At 38.7% G+C, this 19,562-nt stretch overlaps 3 protein-coding genes across 3 annotated transcripts in view; 2 read left to right on the forward strand and 1 right to left on the reverse strand.

Moving 5' to 3' along the window:
- Window positions 1-19,562, reverse strand: part of LOC122976060 (NLR family CARD domain-containing protein 3-like) — a 395,924-nt gene that overhangs the window by 153,917 nt on the left and 222,445 nt on the right. The window lies entirely within an intron of this gene.
- The window catches only part of LOC122976048 (NACHT, LRR and PYD domains-containing protein 3-like), a 56,464-nt gene that overhangs the window by 31,042 nt on the left and 5,860 nt on the right, over window positions 1-19,562 (forward strand). The window contains exons 5-10 of the mRNA XM_044344305.1: window positions 10,848-11,021; window positions 11,456-11,629; window positions 12,063-12,236; window positions 12,665-12,838; window positions 13,265-13,438; window positions 13,872-14,045. Coding sequence (XP_044200240.1) covers window positions 10,848-11,021; window positions 11,456-11,629; window positions 12,063-12,236; window positions 12,665-12,838; window positions 13,265-13,438; window positions 13,872-14,045 — 1,044 coding nt within the window. The remainder of the gene's footprint in view (window positions 1-10,847; window positions 11,022-11,455; window positions 11,630-12,062; window positions 12,237-12,664; window positions 12,839-13,264; window positions 13,439-13,871; window positions 14,046-19,562) is intronic.
- On the forward strand, window positions 710-10,753 carry LOC122976072 (NLR family CARD domain-containing protein 3-like). Its single transcript, XM_044344356.1, has 6 exons — window positions 710-1,946; window positions 2,246-2,271; window positions 2,674-2,776; window positions 5,185-5,227; window positions 7,637-7,904; window positions 8,964-10,753. The coding sequence occupies exons 4-6, from the start codon at window positions 5,195-5,197 to the stop codon at window positions 10,751-10,753; spliced, it is 2,091 nt and encodes a 696-aa protein (XP_044200291.1). The 5' UTR covers window positions 710-1,946; window positions 2,246-2,271; window positions 2,674-2,776; window positions 5,185-5,194.

Below are 19,562 nucleotides of genomic sequence, written 5' to 3' on the forward strand. Positions count from 1 at the left end.
CGGCTTTAACAGCTGTAGAAACTTCTGATGGAGTTAGTGTCTGCACACGTGTGCACTGTGTTAACACTAATAAAGGTTCACAGTTATCACCGCTAGAGCAGCTGTTTCCTCTCTGCAGCCTGTTTCCTGTTTAACAAACACCTCAATAAAAACCTGCATTCTGTATTTATACTGTGTCCTGCTCAGACACACAGGAACCATTTCTACTGGCAGAATGCGTTTATACTATTTATTGATTATTTGTATCTGTATTTTTTGATAATCCTGATAGTGAATTCATTATTTAATAACCCAGAATATGATCAGAGTGTCTCCTGAACACTGGGAAATATGTATTTGGCTAAATGTTTCAGGGAAAATGGAAATGATGTAACTCAGGAATTTTCAGCCTCACATGTGACTGAATGGAAATGACAATAAATGATGTAAAATATAAATGTGTTGAACTGTTATTATGGATCAAATTAAAGTCAGGAAGAGTCTGTCTGTCAGCAGGAAACAGTTTAATGGAGGAAATAACATCATGAAAAGAAAAATCTTTCTAATACATGAAGAAAGTTGTTTATGGTTCTTTTGTTGATCAGACCGACAATTAACAGATTTTAACTATATGATGAATCAGAAAACAAGTAAAACATAAAACTTGGGAGTGAAACATTTAAATTGAATCTATAATCTGTCTCCACTTCGGTGTGAAACTGCAGTGATGTATCAGATCAATCTGATCAGCTGCAGCGTCCCGTTCATCACGCCCTCCGACCAGCCGTCGCGGTTCTTCTTCATCACGTAGATGACGGCGCCAAAGCTCGTCTTCTTCGTGGGGAGCGTAGTCGTAGATGGCCGCCGCTGCAGGAGAGAGGGAGGTTCAAAAGAAGATCATTAATATTCCTGAAAGGAGGAAAATGATAACAGCAGTTTTCTTTTTTCCTACATGTCAAACCTGATTAACAAGACGTCTCTAATGTAACTAAACTAATTAAACTAAAACTTTCTCCTCTTTTTCATCCTGTTTCTAGCTGTCTGTCATTATTCATAACATGAGGTCCAGTTGTAGTTTTGACTAATAATTTCATAATGAATCATTTCTTCATGAGCTCTTTTTGAACAGCAGAGGAGACATCAGCACATAAAGATAACACACATCACTTGCAGAACCAGTTGTTTTTCTCATCATAACCAGTAACTTTCTTCTTCTAATGAAAAGCTTTTCTCTCGTATCCACAAACTCAGCAAATATTTCTTTCTCATGGTGGCAGCGATACACTCCCATAGAAAATAATCAGCCATATGCGAGGTCAAAAGGTGAAAAGCACAGTGGTGTTTTTATCTCTAGGATGCTGTTTGATGTTTCATCTCTAACTACAGTTGTACATGTGAATATACAGCAGCTGTCATTTCTATGAAACAGATTGTGGAGAAGCAGGTGATATGATTGAACTGATGCTTTCAGCTGTTTCCTCTACAGATGAAGGTAGAAAGTCTCTGTGAACATGATAGATTTTGGATTATTGGACTTCCTGTTTCCTGCTCTGACTTGATATAGTAGAGTGTAAATAGAGGAAGTGATTCCTGAGCGCCTCCATCAAATCTACATTTGATTCTTTGCAGTCTGAATTCACATCTTCACAATAAACAAAGGTTGATGTTTGTTGTCAGTGATCAGGAGGTTTATTTGTTCTGAGGTTTTTACAGCATGAGTCGGAGCAGGAAGGCGGCTGTAGGTTACACATGTGTTCTATTAAAGCAGCTGATCTTTGAGCTCTGAGCTGCAGGTTCACACTGGTTTATGGTTTTACTGGTGTCCAGGTTCAGTGTTTCAGTGTGACAGCAGCCTGCAGACACAGAGGACTGATGAAGCTCTCAGATGAATAAAGCTCTTTTTCTAAACAGACCTGGTCCAGACAGCAGAGAGCTGCAGAGAGACCACGTTCATGGGAAGAAGTTGAGTAAGTGGAACTTTGTTTGGTTTGAATTCTCTTCATCACCATCTCTAATGTTTCCTCTTCATCACAAACAAGCTGCTGTTTGTTTGTTGGTGTGAACTTCCAGAACAGAAGAAGACTCATCATCTCATCACTGATTTCTCATGTCTTTGTTAATGACTCGATGCCACAAAGTTCATCCAACAGCAAATAGTCAGAATGACAGCTGGCTGCCTTTAAATCAGATTCTACATGTAGAAACACACATTTGATTTGCTGATGACTGAAGAATAATAATGAACCTGTCTGTGTGTCTTCATCAGGTGCTGCAGGTTACCAACATGGAAAGGTATTAATTACACTCAACACTTCATATTACAGTTGATACTGTTTCATCCTCACTGTTCAGTCTGACTCATAACAATAGTATTAAAGTAGAATCCTGACATCAGATCCTGATACAGAAACTGGACTTTGATCATTAATCATTTTAATCAGTTATTTTATAACACAATGAACTCAATGACCTGTCAGTTAAATGTCTTAAATCTGATGAATCTAAATGTAACGTTCAGCTTCTCTTCACATGAACGTCATGATGAGTTATTTATTCTAACAGCACACAGTTAAACACTGAGAAACCATCAATACAACAATAAATATACAAATACATGAAGAATAAATGAGTGACAAACATCCATAAAGTGTCATCATGTTGTGAGTCTTCCTACCTGTCCCTCCTCCTCTACAGGTGGAGCTCTGACTCGTTCCAGGAAACAGCTCACCTGTGGCAAACACTTTTCTGACAGACGTGGAGTGGAGAGTCTTTGTCTTCAGCAGTTTGGATGTTAACTGTAAGTTTGCTTTGTTTCATAGTTGAACTTTCTCTTTAGTAACTTCAGGGTTTGTTTCTTGCTGTGTGATGTTTTTATTTCATCAGAAAGTTTGGAGAACTCTCATGTTGGAAGATAAATCTACATGTTGTTAAATGATTGATTTACTGGAATCAAACAATATTAATGAACAGCTGATGATTATTTCCTTTCTTCAGCTCTCACAAATCAAACTAAATCTACTTTTTTAAGGTTGTTTCCAGCAGCGTAAAGTCAGACACTACAGTATAGGCCTGCTACTGTTTCCTGTGGAAGCTTTAAATCAAATGTATTGTATTGACTGATGTGGAGGGACAGTCAGAGGACGTCATCAAGTTCAATGTTGCTACAATAACATGCATACAGTCCACTTGTGTTCTTGCTTTATAAGGAATTATTACTGGTATATGCAGTTAGACAGGAGCTGATGATGTGTGTATTTATTGCTTCATATATCTTTGTAATCAGAGTTCATCTGTAACTACTGAGTTTCTCTCAGAAGTTCACGTGTACCATCACCACATTAAAACACTGTCGGCTTTATGCACAATTTGATCCAAATTAAACTACTCAATTAAAAAAGGCTATAAAATAGTTTCACTTTACACCAAATGACATTTTATCTGTGTTGTTAAATGTCTGACAGCAGTTAAGATCTAACATCTGCTGCTGTTTAACAAGTTTGTATTTACTGTAAAAGAAGTCATATCAAAGTAAATGAGCCCTGATTCTAATCATTTAATACATTTGTGTTTGTGCGTCATGTGCACTACTAATGTGACAACAACATCAAAGAGAACTAATAGATAACTGAAACTATTGACATGTTGTTTATTGGTGTTGCATTGACTGAATATGAATGAAATTCAGTTAGTGTGAGTCAGTGGATGTAAATCCTCCTCCATGCATCATGTGTGCTGCTCTTCACTTCACTGCAGCTTCATGACGCCATCTAGTGGACTGATAGTAGAAGTACAGCAGCTGATGGCAGCTTTCTCTGACTCACACTATTATTACATAATCCATAAGTTAGGGCTGGAAGATATGGACAAAATAATACATCTCAGTTTCCTTCAGGCTTGGGCTCAATCATGACTTTGATGGATTTGAAACATCATATATTTTTAAGACAGTGAAGCAGAATAGAAGAGCTGCAGCACCTGCAGGCTGTCATCATTATGCATAAAATACAGGTTATCACACACAGCTGTTGACTATTAGTATCAGATGCTTCATGTTCATCCAGTTTGACTTTAATAATCAGTTTGAGCACAGAAAGGGCAGGAAAGTGGGCTCACTGATGTATCAGCTGTTTGTGTTTGTGATATCTGCTGACTCCCAGCACTTCAACTCTCTGTAACCAGAGATGATACATCGTCAACTGACACAAACCCACAACACACATCAGCCTGCAGAGTCATTTTCAATCATTGATCCAGACACTAATGATCTGATCAATGTTCTTACAGACACTATGTGCAAGATTTGAAGCTTTGTTGACTTTGGCTCCATCTGGTGGGAGGATGAAGAATGACAGTGAGCTAACAGCCTCCATGTGTTGGAAATATAGTTGAAATAGCTTCACTCTGCTTCTCTGTCCCTCTTTGTGTTTGGACTCATTTTACTAAAGTCATTAGTACAATTCTAATGACAATATTTAATTATTTTTATCTTTTTTGTCAGCAGACAACAGACAGGTTTCACTTTACAGTTTGAACAACTCACCTAATTAACATTTATTGGAAACAGCTGATAGAATCTGCAGGGATGTTTGTCATTTCAGCAGATGTTCAGCAGTAAAACTAAGAAACAAGCAGCATGTTGAAGTGCTGACTGAACACAGATTGACCCTGAGAGAAATAACTCTGTCAGTCATTATGAGATTCAAGTGAAGAGAAGATGAAGAATGTTACATTTAGAGCAGAGGATTTAAAGTCTGAGCATTAGTGATGTCAACATGAACAAAAGTTCATATTCATGCATTTTATCACTATTATTATTATTCTTTGTTCCTTGTCTTCATTTGATTTAGGGAATAATTGTGCTCTCAGTTATGGAACTACGGTTCCCATAATGCTTTGGGGGATGTAACAGGAAGTATAGCATCATGAAATCAAATCAAATAATGGTCATAAATGTTTAGAGCTTGTGAAATAGTTTGTGAATGTATAATCAAGTTCTGCAGCTGTATAAATATTTTGTATGTAATTAAAATTTGTGCAGGATTTTTTTCAACAGTGAAGTTTCAAAAAGTCTGAGAGACGAACACACAAATTTCCTCCCTGTGTTGCGACAGTGAAGTTAAAACTGCAAACTGCAAGTTAAGAGTACAAATGTTGATTCTGTTTTTACGCCTGAATCTGATTGGTCATACATTCATCCCCCTGCAGGTCATTAAAGATGGACGACGGTGCAAGCTCTCCTGCGACTCAGGTGGGTTTAAATGTACTTTAGGATGCTGAAATATTAATGATATTTAATGTGTTGTGTATTTATCTTGCAGTTAGTTTGCTGTTATTGAAAGGCAACACAGTTGTCCAAATGCATATTTTCAAGTTCTGTATTGTGAGTTACTGAATGTAAAATGTCCACTAGATTACTGTGATATAGCAGTATGCTGTTTATAATTACAGTATATATTGTAAAAGTAATGCAACTCAGTAGCCAGTAATTTACTATAAATTTATACTCAAAATAACTGCAAAATTTGACCTGCTCCATTTTTTTGTCAACTCACAACAAAAAAACCTATAACATAAAAATGTTAGATTCAAATAACGACAAACAAAATCAGTTTAAGACATTTTGCAGTTTTATATAAATTTTACAGTTTAGTGCTGCTACTGCAGGACAATGCAGTTATTTTGGAAGGTTTTTAACCAACATAATGTTTAATAGCTGCAGTTAAGATTGAGTTCACAACCATATATGAAAGGAAAACAATTCTCACATGACCATTTATACAGTACAAGTGAAAAAATATTCTCCAGTGAATTTAAAGTGCATTGAAGTATTGCAGAGTATGTTTCAAATACATTTATATAAGTACTTATTGTAAATAGAAACTATACTAATTTTATGCTATCATGAAATACTCAATAGTATATTTACCACATTTATGTTAAATGGAAATAGTGTACTTTTAATAAAAACCACTGAAATATATTAGTAAAATATGAGTGAACCTTTAAGATAATTGCTGTTAAATACTAGAACAGTATCTTACATATATTGACATATTTTCAGCAAGTGTATTAAAACACTATGAGCGTAATAGTGTAGTTAAAGTACACTTATAGAATGTTCATTTTATTATACTGGACACATTTAATACTCAAGTGTGTTTTAAACAGCACATTTTACTAATGTACATGAACTTAGTTCTGCATACAATTAGTAAAGCATTTAAAGAGGTTTGAGCATCACTGTGTCATGAAACTCTTGAGTCGCCCAAATCCACAAACTGAAAGAAGGACAGAATCTCAGGTGAGGTTTGAAAACCTACAGCAGCGAGTTACAGAGCAGCACATTACCTACAGGTTTCTACACATTTATTGTGACAGTCTATGATATGTTCATTTTAAATGTTAGTTTTGGTCTCAGATTTCTAGTTAAGTAGTCGATCAATAAAATAAAATGTAAAGATCAGAGAAAACATCATGATACAGTCCAGTTTCAGGTCAGTCAGTAAATGCATATTGAGTAAAGTAAACATTTAGCAGAGTCAGGCTCTTTATGTGTGTGTGAACATGTTTCTATGAAAGAGAAAAGAGTGATAGAGAGCAAGTACACACACACACACAATTATTTACACCATCCAACATCAAATGTCCCTACCAGAGTTAAACCAAACCTACGCCCTCGCTTTAACTACTGTTATAAATGATCATGTGATGTTTCCAACTAGTTTGATGGTGTAAAAGTTGAACTTCTTGCCTTTATGACCATATATCGTTTTAATCATTTATTATATATATTTATCCACTGGGTCCATTATTGTTTGAATCGTTCTGTCATGATGGAGTGAAGGCAGGTGGACCCAAGTACAAGAGACGGCAGGCAGACAGGATCTGAAGCACAGATATTTATTGAAACTTAACAACAACTGTAGCTCAGGAACAGGCAGGATGAACAGACTATTCAATAAAGACTGAACTGAAAACTGGACTTAAATACAGACAGAACTAACGAGGGAACAGGGAACAGGTGACTAGGCAGGAGAACAGGAAGGGAGCCGATTGGCTGGGAGAACAAATGGAACAGGGCAGGGCTGACGGGGCTGATGCAGGACAGGTGTGGAGGGAAAAACAGGCTGGGGAGGAGTACAGGAACACAGGAGGGACACACAGAGCAAACAGACAACCAAAACCCAGAAAACACAATGAGACCAGACAGGACTGTGACAGGACAATGACAATATGTGTCAGTGGTTTCACCACACACTCAATAATATTTAACCATAGTAAGTCAATTCCATTCCAGTCTGTAGACTTCTCACTCTTAAATGTTTAAAAATGTCAATCATTTCTTTTCATCTGTTCCCCTTATTAACATGGATTGTTTATTTACATTAACAGTTTTATTTTCCACATCATCTTTACTGCTAAGCTTAATAATCTCCTTGAGCTAAATTAGGTCCAATATTAACAAAAAATCATTAAATTCATCTGCAGCTAAATCCATTTCATTAAAAGTTGTATTGTGCTTTGTCAGGAAATAGGTTGGGTAACCTGCTTTTCCAGTTCCATTTTTAATAATATCAATCAATACTTCAGTGTTGCTAATCCAGTAAGTTAACTGTTTAATTGTTAATCAAATACAAATGTTTGTCATACCTTTCAGATCTTGGCAGAAGAAAAGATGGCAACACCTCCAGATCCACAGGTTCTCTTGGAGTGTTTGGAGGATTTGGGATCTGATGACTTTGAAAAATTCAAGTGGTACCTGTATCAGCAGGGGGTCCTTAAAGGCTTCAAAGCAATCCCAAAGTATCGACTGGAGAAAGCAAACAGATTTGAAACAGTGGATCAGATGGTCAAGAACTACAGTGAAGACGCTATTAAAGTGACTAAAATGATTTTGGGGAAGATCAATCCTTCAGATCCTTCAGGTAAGTCATGGAAAGATTAAAAATGCGATGTTACAAAGATATTTAGAAGTGCTCAGTCAACAGTCGGTGGACTTGTTTTAGATTCTTCAAGGTGTTTCTCCTCTCATCCAAAAGTCTTCTTTAGTTCTGACTGACTGGTGGGAAGTCACAGGTGTTTAACCTCTGCAGGGCTGTTTACACCTTAAAGCTGTGTTTAGACACAACGCAAAGCTAATTTTCACCTTGTGTTACTCGCACAAGATTTACTGCCGGATCAATTGTGTTTATTTGGCCCAACAGCCAAAATACCAACTGTACATTAGCTGTTAGCCAGCTAACAACAGACACACCAACCGTGTCTTTGGGAGTGTGCCTCTGTGTGTTTGTGTTTAGTTCAGCCTCTGACTGAACTCAGAACTCAGCAGGAACTCTGGTTCTTTCTATTATTTCCCTCCAGTTTCTCTCCTTTTTCTCTCTCCTCTTGTACATTCATGAAATACATTCCTAAAGCCCACACTTGGTTCCTACATTGTTATTACCTTCTCTGATATTGTCTGATATTTATTCTGAACCAGTTATTCTTGGTTTTATGTATATTTTGATTATATTTATTGATTTCATATAATGTAATCAGACTTTGATTAAAAAAGTCCTTTTAATAATGCATCTGTCTGTTTCTCTGTATCCGTGATGATACTGTGATAGAGAATGAGCTCATAGTGCTGCTGAGCACCATAAGCTGAGCTGAACATCTGCTCTCAGAACAATTTGTACTTTGTACCTATTGTGTAAGCTCCCTTGTTACTTTACTTGCAGGAATAAGGGAAGAAATGTTGGATTCACTGAATATTATTTGATCTATTCCACCACTGCCTGAATTCCAAATAATGTAGAATTGTGCCTAAAATAGCCCCTTATTTCTAGTTAGACACATGTTTATGTTCATATAATAGTGATTTCTGTGCCCTCCTGAAATGACCACTGGTCCCATCCTGGCCACCGCAATGAAAATTGCCTGGTTACATAACTGTAGGGTTCAGGCTAGTTTAGCTAATCTTTTACTGTTGTTTCTTCTTTCAGAGGCTTTTGTCAAATGTCAACACAAATTCAAAACCAAACTGAAGGAAAGGTTTCAGAAAGTGTTTGAAGGAATTGCAAAAGCAGGAAACCCAACCCTTCTGAATCAGATCTACACAGAGCTCTACATCACAGAGGGAGGGACTGCAGAGGTCAATGATGAACATGAGGTCAGACAGATTGAAACAGCATCCAGGAAACCAGTCAGACCGGAAACAACAATCAGACAAGAAGACATCTTTAAAGCCTCACCTGGAAGAGATGGACCAATCAGAACAGTGATGACAGTGGGAGTGGCTGGCATTGGGAAAACATTCTTAACACGGAAATTCACTCTGGACTGGGCTGAAGACAAAGCCAACCAGGACATACAGTTCACATTTCCATTCACTTTCAGAGAGCTGAATGTGCTGAAAGAGAAAAAGTACAGCTTGGTGGAACTTGTTCATCACTTCTTTACTGAAATCAAAGAAGCAGGAATCTGCGGGTTTGAAGAGTTCCAGGTTGTGTTCATCTTTGATGGTTTGGATGAGTGTCGACTTCCTCTGGACTTCCACAACAATGAGATCCTGACTGATGTTACAGAGTCCACCTCAATGGATGTGTTGCTGACAAACCTCATCGGTGGGAAACTGCTTCCATCTGCTCGCCTCTGGATAACCACACGACCTGCAGCAGCCAATCAGATCCCTCCTGATTGTGTCGACATGGTGACAGAGGTCAGAGGGTTCACTGACCCACAGAAGGAGGAGTACTTCAGGAAGAGATTCAGAGATGAGGAGCAGGCCAGCACCATCATCTCCCACATCAAGACATCACGAAGCCTCCACATCATGTGCCACATCCCAGTCTTCTGCTGGATCACTGCTACAGTTCTGGGGAGGATCATGAAGAGTGGAGAGCTGCCCAAGACCTTGACTGAGATGTACCTCCGCCTTGTGATGGCTCAGTCCAAACTGAAGAATATCAAGTATGATGGCGGAGCAGAAAAAGATCCACTCTGGAAACCAGAAAGCAGGAAGATGATTGAGTCTCTGGGAAAACTGGCTTTTGAGCAGCTGCAGAAAGGCAACCTGATCTTCTATGAATCAGACCTGACAGGGTGTGGCATCGATATCAGAGAAGCCTCAGTGTGCTCAGGAGTGTTCACACAGATCTTTAAAGAGGAGGACTGTGGGATGGTTCTAGAAACAGTGTTCTGTTTTGTCCATCTGAGCGTTCAGGAGTTTCTGGCTGCTCTTCATGTCCATCTGACATTCATCAACTCTGGAGTCAATCTGCTAGCAGGAAAAACACCAGCCTGGTGGTTTAAAATAAGAAAAGAGAAATCAACATGTTTCTACCAGAGAGCTGTGGATAAGGCCTTAAGGAGTCCAAATGGACACCTGGACTTGTTCCTCCGCTTCCTCCTGGGTCTTTCACTGCAGACCAATCAGACTCTCCTAAGAGGCCTGCTGACACAGACAGGAAGTAGGTCACAGACCAATCAGGAAACAGTCGAGTACATCAAGAAGAAGATCAGTGAGAATCTGTCTGCAGAGAGAAGCATCAATCTGTTCCACTGTCTGAATGAACTGAATGATCATTCTCTAGTGGAGGAGATCCAACAGTACCTGAGTTCAGGAAGTCTCTCCACAGATAAACTGTCTCCTGCTCAGTGGTCAGCTCTGGTCTTCATCTTACTGTCATCAGAAAAAGATCTGGATGTGTTTGACCTGAAGAAATACTCTGCTTCAGAGGAGGCTCTTCTGAGGCTGCTGCCAGTGGTCAAAGCCTCCAAAAAAGCTCTGTAAGTACACAGATAGTTAGATCATCATTATCTAAATACTTCTAACAGGACAGAAAAATAAAGAATTTCTTGTTTTTTCCTTTTTATTTCCTCTCCAGACTGAGCGACTGTAACCTCTCAGAGAGAAGCTGTGCAGCTCTGTCCTCAGTTCTCAGCTCCCAGTCCTCTAGTCTGAGAGAGCTTGACCTCAGCAACAACAATCTGCAGGATTCAGGAATGAAACAGTTGTCTGCTGGACTGGAGAGTCCACACTGTACACTGGAAAATCTCAGGTCAGAACAAATTACAGTTTGTTTTCCAGATATTTTTTCCAAACTATAAGTTTCAGCCTCTCTAATGTCAGGATTTCTGATTTGCAAAAGTTTTCCACCAGGATTTTATTTTCCAGAGGACAGAAAATGTTTGAATTTTCCAGTTTATCTTTCTTTGATTCATCTTTATATATTTTACAGTACACATATATGATCTCTGGCTTAGATAGAGAAACTCATGTTTGCTTTGATATTATGTGATTTAGATCATTACATGTCTGTGTATCACTGATTCTGTCATATATAATTGCCATGTCTCCAACATGTTTAGAATAGAACAGAACAGATTTTACCCAGTGCTGAGAAGAGAATTTATATCCAGCATCACCAAAAGTCCAGACTCAACACTTTCACAAAAAGATTATTTGGCTTCATGTTCATTATTGTCTCTCCAGGCTAAGTGGCTGTAACCTCTCAAAGAGAAGCTGTGCAGGTCTGTCCTCAGTTCTCAGCTCCCAGTCCTCCAGTCTAAGAGAGCTTGACCTCAGTAACAACAATCTGCAGGATTCAGGAATGAAACAGTTGTCTGCTGGACTGGAGAGTCCACACTGTATGCTGCAAAATCTCAGGTCAGAACAAATTACAGTTTGTTTTCCAGATATTTTTCCAAACTATAAGTGTCAGCCTCTCTAATGTCAGGCTTTGTGATTTGCAAAGGTTTTCCACCAGGATTTTATTTTCAACAGGACAGAAAATGTTTGAATTTTCCAGTTTATCTTTCTTTGATTCATCTTCATATATTTTACAGTACACATATATGATCTCTGGCTTAGATAGAGAAACTCAGGTTTGCTTTGATATTATTTGATTTAGATCATTACATGTCTGTGTATCACTGATTCTGTCATATATAATTGCCATGTCTCCAACATGTTTAGAATAGAACAGAACAGATTTTACGCAGTGTTGAGAGGAGAATTTATATCCAGCATCACCAAAAGTCCAGACTCAACATTTTCACAAAAAGATTATTTATCGTCATGTTCATTATTGTCTCTCCAGGCTGAGTGGCTGTAACCTCTCAGAGAGAAGCTGTGCAGCTCTGTCCTCAGTTCTCAGCTCCCAGTCCTCTAGTCTGACAGAGCTTGATCTCAGTAACAACAATCTGCAGGATTCAGGAATGAAACAGTTGTCTGCTGGACTGGAGAGTCCACACTGTACGCTGCAAAATCTCAGGTCAGAACAAATTACAGTTTGTTTTCCAGATATTTTTCCAAACTATAAGGTTCAGCCTCTCTAATGTCAGGCTTTGTGATTTGCAAAAGTTTTCCAACAGGATTTTATTTTCCAGAGGACAGAAAATCTTTGAATTTCCAGTTTATCTTTCTTTGATTCATCTTTATGTATTTTACAGTACATATGATCTCTGGCTTAGATAGAGAAACTCAGGTTTGCTTTGATATTATTTGATTTAGATCATTACATGTCTGTGTATCACTGATTCTGTCATATATAATTTCCACGTCTCCAACATGTTTAGAATAGAACAGAACAGATTTTACCCAGTGTTGAGAGGAGAATTTATATCCAGCATCACCAAAAGTCCAGACTCAACATTTTCACAAAAAGATTATTTATCGTCATGTTCATTATTGTCTCTCCAGGCTGAGTGGCTGTAACCTCTCAGAGAGAAGCTGTGCAGCTCTGTCCTCAGTTCTCAGCTCCCAGTCCTCTAGTCTGACAGAGCTTGATCTCAGTAACAACAATCTGCAGGATTCAGGAATGAAACAGTTGTCTGCTGGACTGGAGAGTCCACACTGTACACTGCAAAATCTCAGGTCAGAACAAATTAGTTTGTTTTCCAGATATTTTTCCAAACTATAAGGTTCAGCCTCTCTAATGTCAGGCTTTGTGATTTGCAAAAGTTTTCCAACAGGATTTTATTTTCCAGAGGACAGAAAATGTTTGAATTTCCGGTTTATCTTTCTTTGATTCATCTTTATATATTTTACAGTACATATGATCTCTGGCTTAGATAGAGAAACTCAGGTTTGCTTTGATATTATTTGATTTAGATCATTACATGTCTGTGTATCACTGATTCTGTCATATATAATTGCCACGTCTCCAACATGTTTAGAATAGAACAGAACAGATTTTACGCAGTGTTGAGAGGAGAATTTATATCCAGCATCACCAAAAGTCCAGACTCAACATTTTCACAAAAAGATTATTTATCGTCATGTTCATTATTGTCTCTCCAGGCTGAGTGGCTGTAACCTCTCAGAGAGAAGCTGTGCAGCTCTGTCCTCAGTTCTCAGCTCCCAGTCCTCTAGTCTGACAGAGCTTGAGCTCAGTAACAACAATCTGCAGGATTCAGGAATGAAACAGTTGTCTGCTGGACTGGAGAGTCCACACTGTGCACTGCAAAATCTCAGGTCAGAACAAATTACAGTTTGTTTTCCAGATATTTTTCCAAACTATAAGGTTCAGCCTCTCTAATGTCAGGATTTGTGATTTGCAAAAGTTTTCCACCAGGATTTTATTTTCAACAGGACAGAAAATGTTTGAATTTTCCAGTTTATCTTTCTTTGATTCATCTTTATATATTTTACAGTACACATATATGATCTCTGGCTTAGATAGAGAAACTCAGGTTTGCTTTGATATTATTTGATTTAGATCATTACATGTCTGTGTATCACTGATTCTGTCATATATAATTGCCATGTCTCCAACATATTTAGAATAGAACAGAACAGATTTTACGCAGTGTTGAGAGGAGAATTTATATCCAGCATCACCAAAAGTCCAGACTCAACATTTTCACAAAAAGATTATTTATCGTCATGTTCATTATTGTCTCTCCAGGCTGAGTGGCTGTAACCTCTCAGAGAGAAGCTGTGCAGCTCTGTCCTCAGTTCTCAGCTCCCAGTCCTCTAGTCTGACAGAGCTTGAGCTCAGTAACAACAATCTGCAGGATTCAGGAATGAAACAGTTGTCTGCTGGACTGGAGAGTCCACACTGTACACTGCAAAATCTCAGGTCAGAACAAATTACAGTTTGTTTTCCAGATATTTTTCCAAACTATAAGTTTCAGCCTCTCTAATGTCAGGCTTTGTGATTTGCAAAAGTTTTCCAACAGGATTTTATTTTCAACAGGACAGAAAATCTTTGAATTTCCAGTTTATCTTTCTTTGATTCATCTTTATATATTTTACAGTACATATGATTCTGTCATATATAATTGCCACGTCTCCAACATGTTTAGAATAGAACAGAACAGATTTTATCAAGTGCTGAGAAGAGAATTTATATCCAGCATCACCAAAAGTCCAGACTCAACACTTTCACAAGAAGATTATTTAGCTTCATGTTCATTATTGCCTCTCCAGGCTGAGTGGCTGTGACCTCTCAGAGAAAAGCTGTGCAGCTCTGTCCTCAGTTCTCAGCTCCCAGTCCTCTAGTCTGAGACACCTGGACACTGATGCAAAATATGAATAATGACATTTTTATCCAATATAGTAAATGGTAAATGGACTCACTTATATAGCGCCTTTCTAGTCTTCAAACCACTCTAAGCGCTTTCTACACTACAGGCATTATTCACACACACACTGACACTCACACAGTCACTTAGTAGATGACCCGCTCTACCTCCGGAGTCACATTACATGCTGTGCTGTCTCTGTGTTATGAGTGAATAAATAGGTAGAGGTCTGTCTGCAATGAGGCGATGAGTAAAGTTTTAGCTCAGTAGTCAGGACAGTCATCTGTGATCTGGGAGACTCCAGTTCGAGACCCAGTGTGTGGACCTCCTTCGTAAGGTAGTTCATTCATGAACACTTCTTCTTGTATTGTGTTTAATTTTCTAAAATTAAAAGTGTAATAAAAACAAAAACAATTAAATACAAATACTGGGCTCTCAGCACATCCCTAGTTCCCTAGCGGTAGATGCTATAATTTACCTATGTTCCCTAAATGCCTCACATGCAGGCTAACGGTAGCGGTAGATGCTACAATTTACCGATGTTCCCTAAATGCCTCACATGCAGGCTAGCGGTAGATGCTAGCGGTAGATGTTAGCGGTAGATGCTAGCGGTAGATGCTAGCTAGGCGGCTGCGCACAGAGAAGTTTCTAGTCTCTCTTCAGTTACTGCAGCGCAGCTACTCAGACGGGTGTTTGGCTAAAATGAGTTAGTTTGGAAAGAGTAAAATAAGGCGTTTTAATGTCAGATTTAAATAAGTTGAAACCGAGTGGAGCTGGCGTGTTGCCAGAGAGAGAAAACTGCTAAGCTGCAGAGCGGCTGTGGAAAAAGAATCTTCGGGACTCCGGCGGGCGTTTCCCTCCAAATTAATGGATTATCCTGGTGAGTTAGCCACCCGAGGTTAGCTGGTTAGCATTAAGGTTTTGTTCCAAAATCATTTAATGGTGTGTTAGTTTACCTTGAAAGGTATGATGAAGCAAAAAGCCAGTCAGGATATAATGTTTGTGTGATGTGATGAGAATATAGCTGATGCAGCTTTTTAGCCGCTAACCACTGTAGGCTTAATTGCAGCCTAGAAGCTAGGCTAAGTGCTACATGCTAAGCTGCTGTTGTAGCGCTGGGAAAGCACGTAAGGCAGTTTGTGCTTATTTGAAATGGACTTAAAAGCTAATGTGTATGTACTGTAACATGTAAAAGGCCTGATATGTGCATTAATTTGAAATGTACATGTACAAAAAAAGGAAAAGAGACAATTTAGTTGAGAAATGTTTATGGTAACACTTTCTATGAAGCCCATGTCTATAATGCATTATAAACATACTTATAATGTGTTATAATCTGCTTCTAGCACTGTATAATTATAGTAATAAACACTCATAAATATTCATAATGCTTTATAATAATAATCATAACACATTATAAAGCATTTTATAATGACTTATAAGGTCAAGAATCATAATACTTCATAACTGCTTGTCACTCACTGACATGTTTTACAAGGGTCATATTGTTATCCTCCTCTTCCTGTTATGATGTTGTGTCTCCTGTAGTGCTGCTGTTGGTACTGTGTCAGTCTCTCTCAGCTTCTGCCTTCATCTTGAGGAAGAGTTCCTCAAAGGAATTGTGGCTCATCTCATTTCCCCATATCAGCAGAGGGTTGTCTGTGTCTAGAGATTCATCCTGACGGTGTTGGGGCTAGGCTAGTGAACCCAAGTGCAGGACACTGAGGCAGTGAGTAGTATAATAATAATCCATCATGCCAAATACAATCAAATCTACAAAACATGAATAAATGTTCTTTTTATTGTGGTTATTATTGTGTTAATGAGGGTGAAGATGTGGTCAGATGATTAGCGTCACAACAATATAAACGATAGAGACGTTTTTCTCTCATCACATGATATATATCATGTCACACAGCCCTGAACCACATGTACAATAGACTGTCAGGATGATTGTTTGTCACATTCACTGATCAATAACATTCAATACTGTTGAGCAGTATTGAATGTTATTGATCAGTACTGATCTGAGGTTGAGCAGTATTGAATGTTATTGATCAGTGCTGGTCTGAGGTTGAGCAGTATTGAATGTTATTGATCAGTACTGGTCTGAGGTTGAGCAGTATTGGGTGTTATTGATCAGTCTCAGGACCAGCTGAGTCTTTTGGGGGTTCAGCTCTGGGTTTGTAGTGCGTGAAATTTAAGTGTGTCTTGGGGGCTCAATTTGAGATGTAACCAAACTGTAAGCAGTGTTTCCTCTATAATAGTACAGGCTTGGTGAGCCGCCAGACCAAAAAAAAATTAAATGTCAAATATAACACCAAATATCCATTCAATCACAAATCAATAGCACTGAACAGCGCTCTCTCGAAACATGAGTTAATGTCTGGGTTGTTGCCTGGGAAACTGCAGGTAGCGTAACTCTGTTTAAGGAATAGCGCAGAGCGTAAACAAGTGAGTGGTTAAATGAGAGAGCGTCAGAAAAATAAGGTTGAATGTGAGCGGAGCAGAGGAAAAGGTTAACAGGAAGTTGTCAGTCTGCCGGTAAATGTACAGACGACACAAATTCAAATAATACGGGAGTTGATGATGCTGCAGAGCAGTTTGCCCATACAGCTGCTGACACAGCTGTAATTCTGAGGCTCAAATCTGTCTCCACTTTTAAATATAGCTGTAATAAGACCATTATTCCAACTCTCAGCAAAATATCCCACACTCACAATTAGGTTGAATCATTTTAGAATAGACAAGTGGAATTTTTCTGTGCTGTATTTCAGCATTTGGTTCAGTCTCCCATCAGGCCCACATGCTTTTTTTGCTTTTGAGGGTCTTCAGTTTTGTTTTCAGATGGTTGATAGTAACGAGGAAATCTAGGGGGTTCTGGTGGTCTTTGAATATCAATTTCATATTTAGTAGTTTTTCCAGTATTTGTTTGGTTTGTAAGTCAGTTCCTGGTGGTTTTGGTCCAAATAAGGTGTGAAAATGTTGAGTCCATATGTCTCGGTCCTGTATGAGCAGCTCCTCAGGCTCAGACTGACAGACAGAGTTCCACTGGTCCCAGAAGTCCCAGTTAGACTCTATACTCTCTTCAAGTAGGCACAGCTGTTTCTCACTATGTTTTATCTTTTTGCTTCTGGTTGTATTTTTATGTCTTAAGTGCTTCACAATACTGAAGACGTATATGATTGTTTGTTTCTAACTTGTTTTTTCAGGTTTTGACATTCTTTCTCAAACCAGTGGTTCTATTTTGTTGTTTTTCTTTTGTTTGTACGTAGTTTGAATTGATCTTTATTTGCTGTTGTGTTGAAGATGTCATTTATATTGTGGACAGCCTCACATATGCCTTCAGTAGTGGGAGGATAGGGCTATTCTATCAACTCTTGTAGTAATAATGTAATCTCCTCACTATTGCTGGCCTCTTGGTATTGCTCAGTGCTGTCTGGGGCCCATCTGTATGTCCTGGGTATGTTGAACAGCTTGCTGGGTTTTGTGTGTGTGATATTGTTGTGTTTGAGGAAGAGGGTGATTTGGTTGTGGTCTGATAAAGGGGTTTGGGGCTTGACTGTGAATGCAGTGAAAGAGAAGGGGTCCATGTCTGTGATCATATAATCTACAGTGCTGTTGCCAGCAGTTGAACAATAAGTGAACCTTCCCAAAGAGTCCCCTCTTACCCGACCGTTGACCATATACAGACTGAGGCTTCTGCGCAGTTGTAGCAGCTCCCTCCCATTACTGTTCATCACAGTGTCAAAGTTGTTTCTAGGAGGCAGATGGAGGTGAATAGTAGGAGCTTGCTGGCTGATCAAACTGTCTCCTTGACTACTGGTGACTTCAGGTTGTGCACCAGTCTGGGCGTTAAAATCACCACAGATTATTATATTTGCTGCCGCTGGTAATGACATATCTGTGACTCAAGGCAGGGAAACATGTCATCAGAGAAGTAAGGGGACTCACAGCACATAGATATATATCCTTCTGTGTAGGGAGAAGATCTCTTTTTATTTTCTGATGTTGAGAATTTGTAGTGAATTGTGTAAATGTGACTTGTAGCATATAATGAGTCGTCCTGAGTCTCTGCTGGACTAACAGTAGATCATTTGTGGGAAGGGGCAATAATCTCTCTGTAGCTGGGAGGGCAGTGTGTGGGTACATCACCTCTACACCATGTTTCTGATAGGATTATGATGTAATTATTATTGATAGGTTTTACTCTTCAGACCAAAGACTGAGGAGTAAAGACCTTGGATATTCCAACAGCTTATTTTAAAGGAACTCATTGAAATTCTCAACAGAAGATGAAATAAAATAAAACAAACACAGAAACAACTTTTACACAGGTGACCTTGAAGAACCTATTAGAGTGAAATATATTCATATTCATTATATAATATATTCATATTTTATTATCAAATTAGGATTTGTTTAGTTTGAAAGATGTTTTTATAATAAATATGTGAAGAAATGAAAAATTGAGATTGAAGCTCACTATGTTAATATAAGAACTAGAGCTGCTCGATTATGGCAAAATTCATACTCACGATTATTTTGGTCAATATTGAGATCACGATTATTTAACACGATTACTTTTTGACTCATTTTTGCCGATGCAGATATGTGCACATATTTTATTCCAGCTGGCTGAGGAGACAATCATAGATTGTATTAATGATCAATAAAGACAAATTATGAAGGAAGAACTCAGGAAGACTGGAGTTCAGGAGCTCAGCATTAAAACTTTAATGAACCTGCCAAGTGGGTGCAGCAGTAGTTTTCTTTGAGTTTATTAAACAGACAGGATTAATGTGTAGGATTTAATCTCTGGTCCACAGTCTGAAGCAGAAGGTGGCGGTAATGCACCTAATACGCTGGTTGCCAACCGCTGTTATAAACCACAAAGAAGAAGAAAAAGGTTTTTCAAACAGAGTGGTACATCCTGTCAGCCGAGGGGTTTCCTATCTGTGCAGCCGAACACCGCAGCTCCTCCACGGACTATTACATCCTGACGGTCCCGGTGTTTCCTCCGCAGGCTCCACTTCACTGGATCCAAACGGAGAGCCGGGGCTAGCTGGGAG

The sequence above is a fragment of the Thunnus albacares genome, chromosome 24 (genome assembly GCF_914725855.1).
Source record: "Thunnus albacares chromosome 24, fThuAlb1.1, whole genome shotgun sequence".
Lineage (NCBI taxonomy): Eukaryota > Metazoa > Chordata > Actinopteri > Scombriformes > Scombridae > Thunnus > Thunnus albacares.

Coding starts and splice junctions, on each gene's coding strand:
- LOC122976072 (XM_044344356.1), top strand. CDS start 5,195: ATGGACGACGGTGCAAGCTCTCCTGCGACTCAG. Junction 5,228..7,636: donor CAAGCTCTCCTGCGACTCAG/GTGGGTTTAAAT, acceptor CATACCTTTCAG/ATCTTGGCAGAAGAAAAGAT. Junction 7,905..8,963: donor CAATCCTTCAGATCCTTCAG/GTAAGTCATGGA, acceptor TTCTTCTTTCAG/AGGCTTTTGTCAAATGTCAA.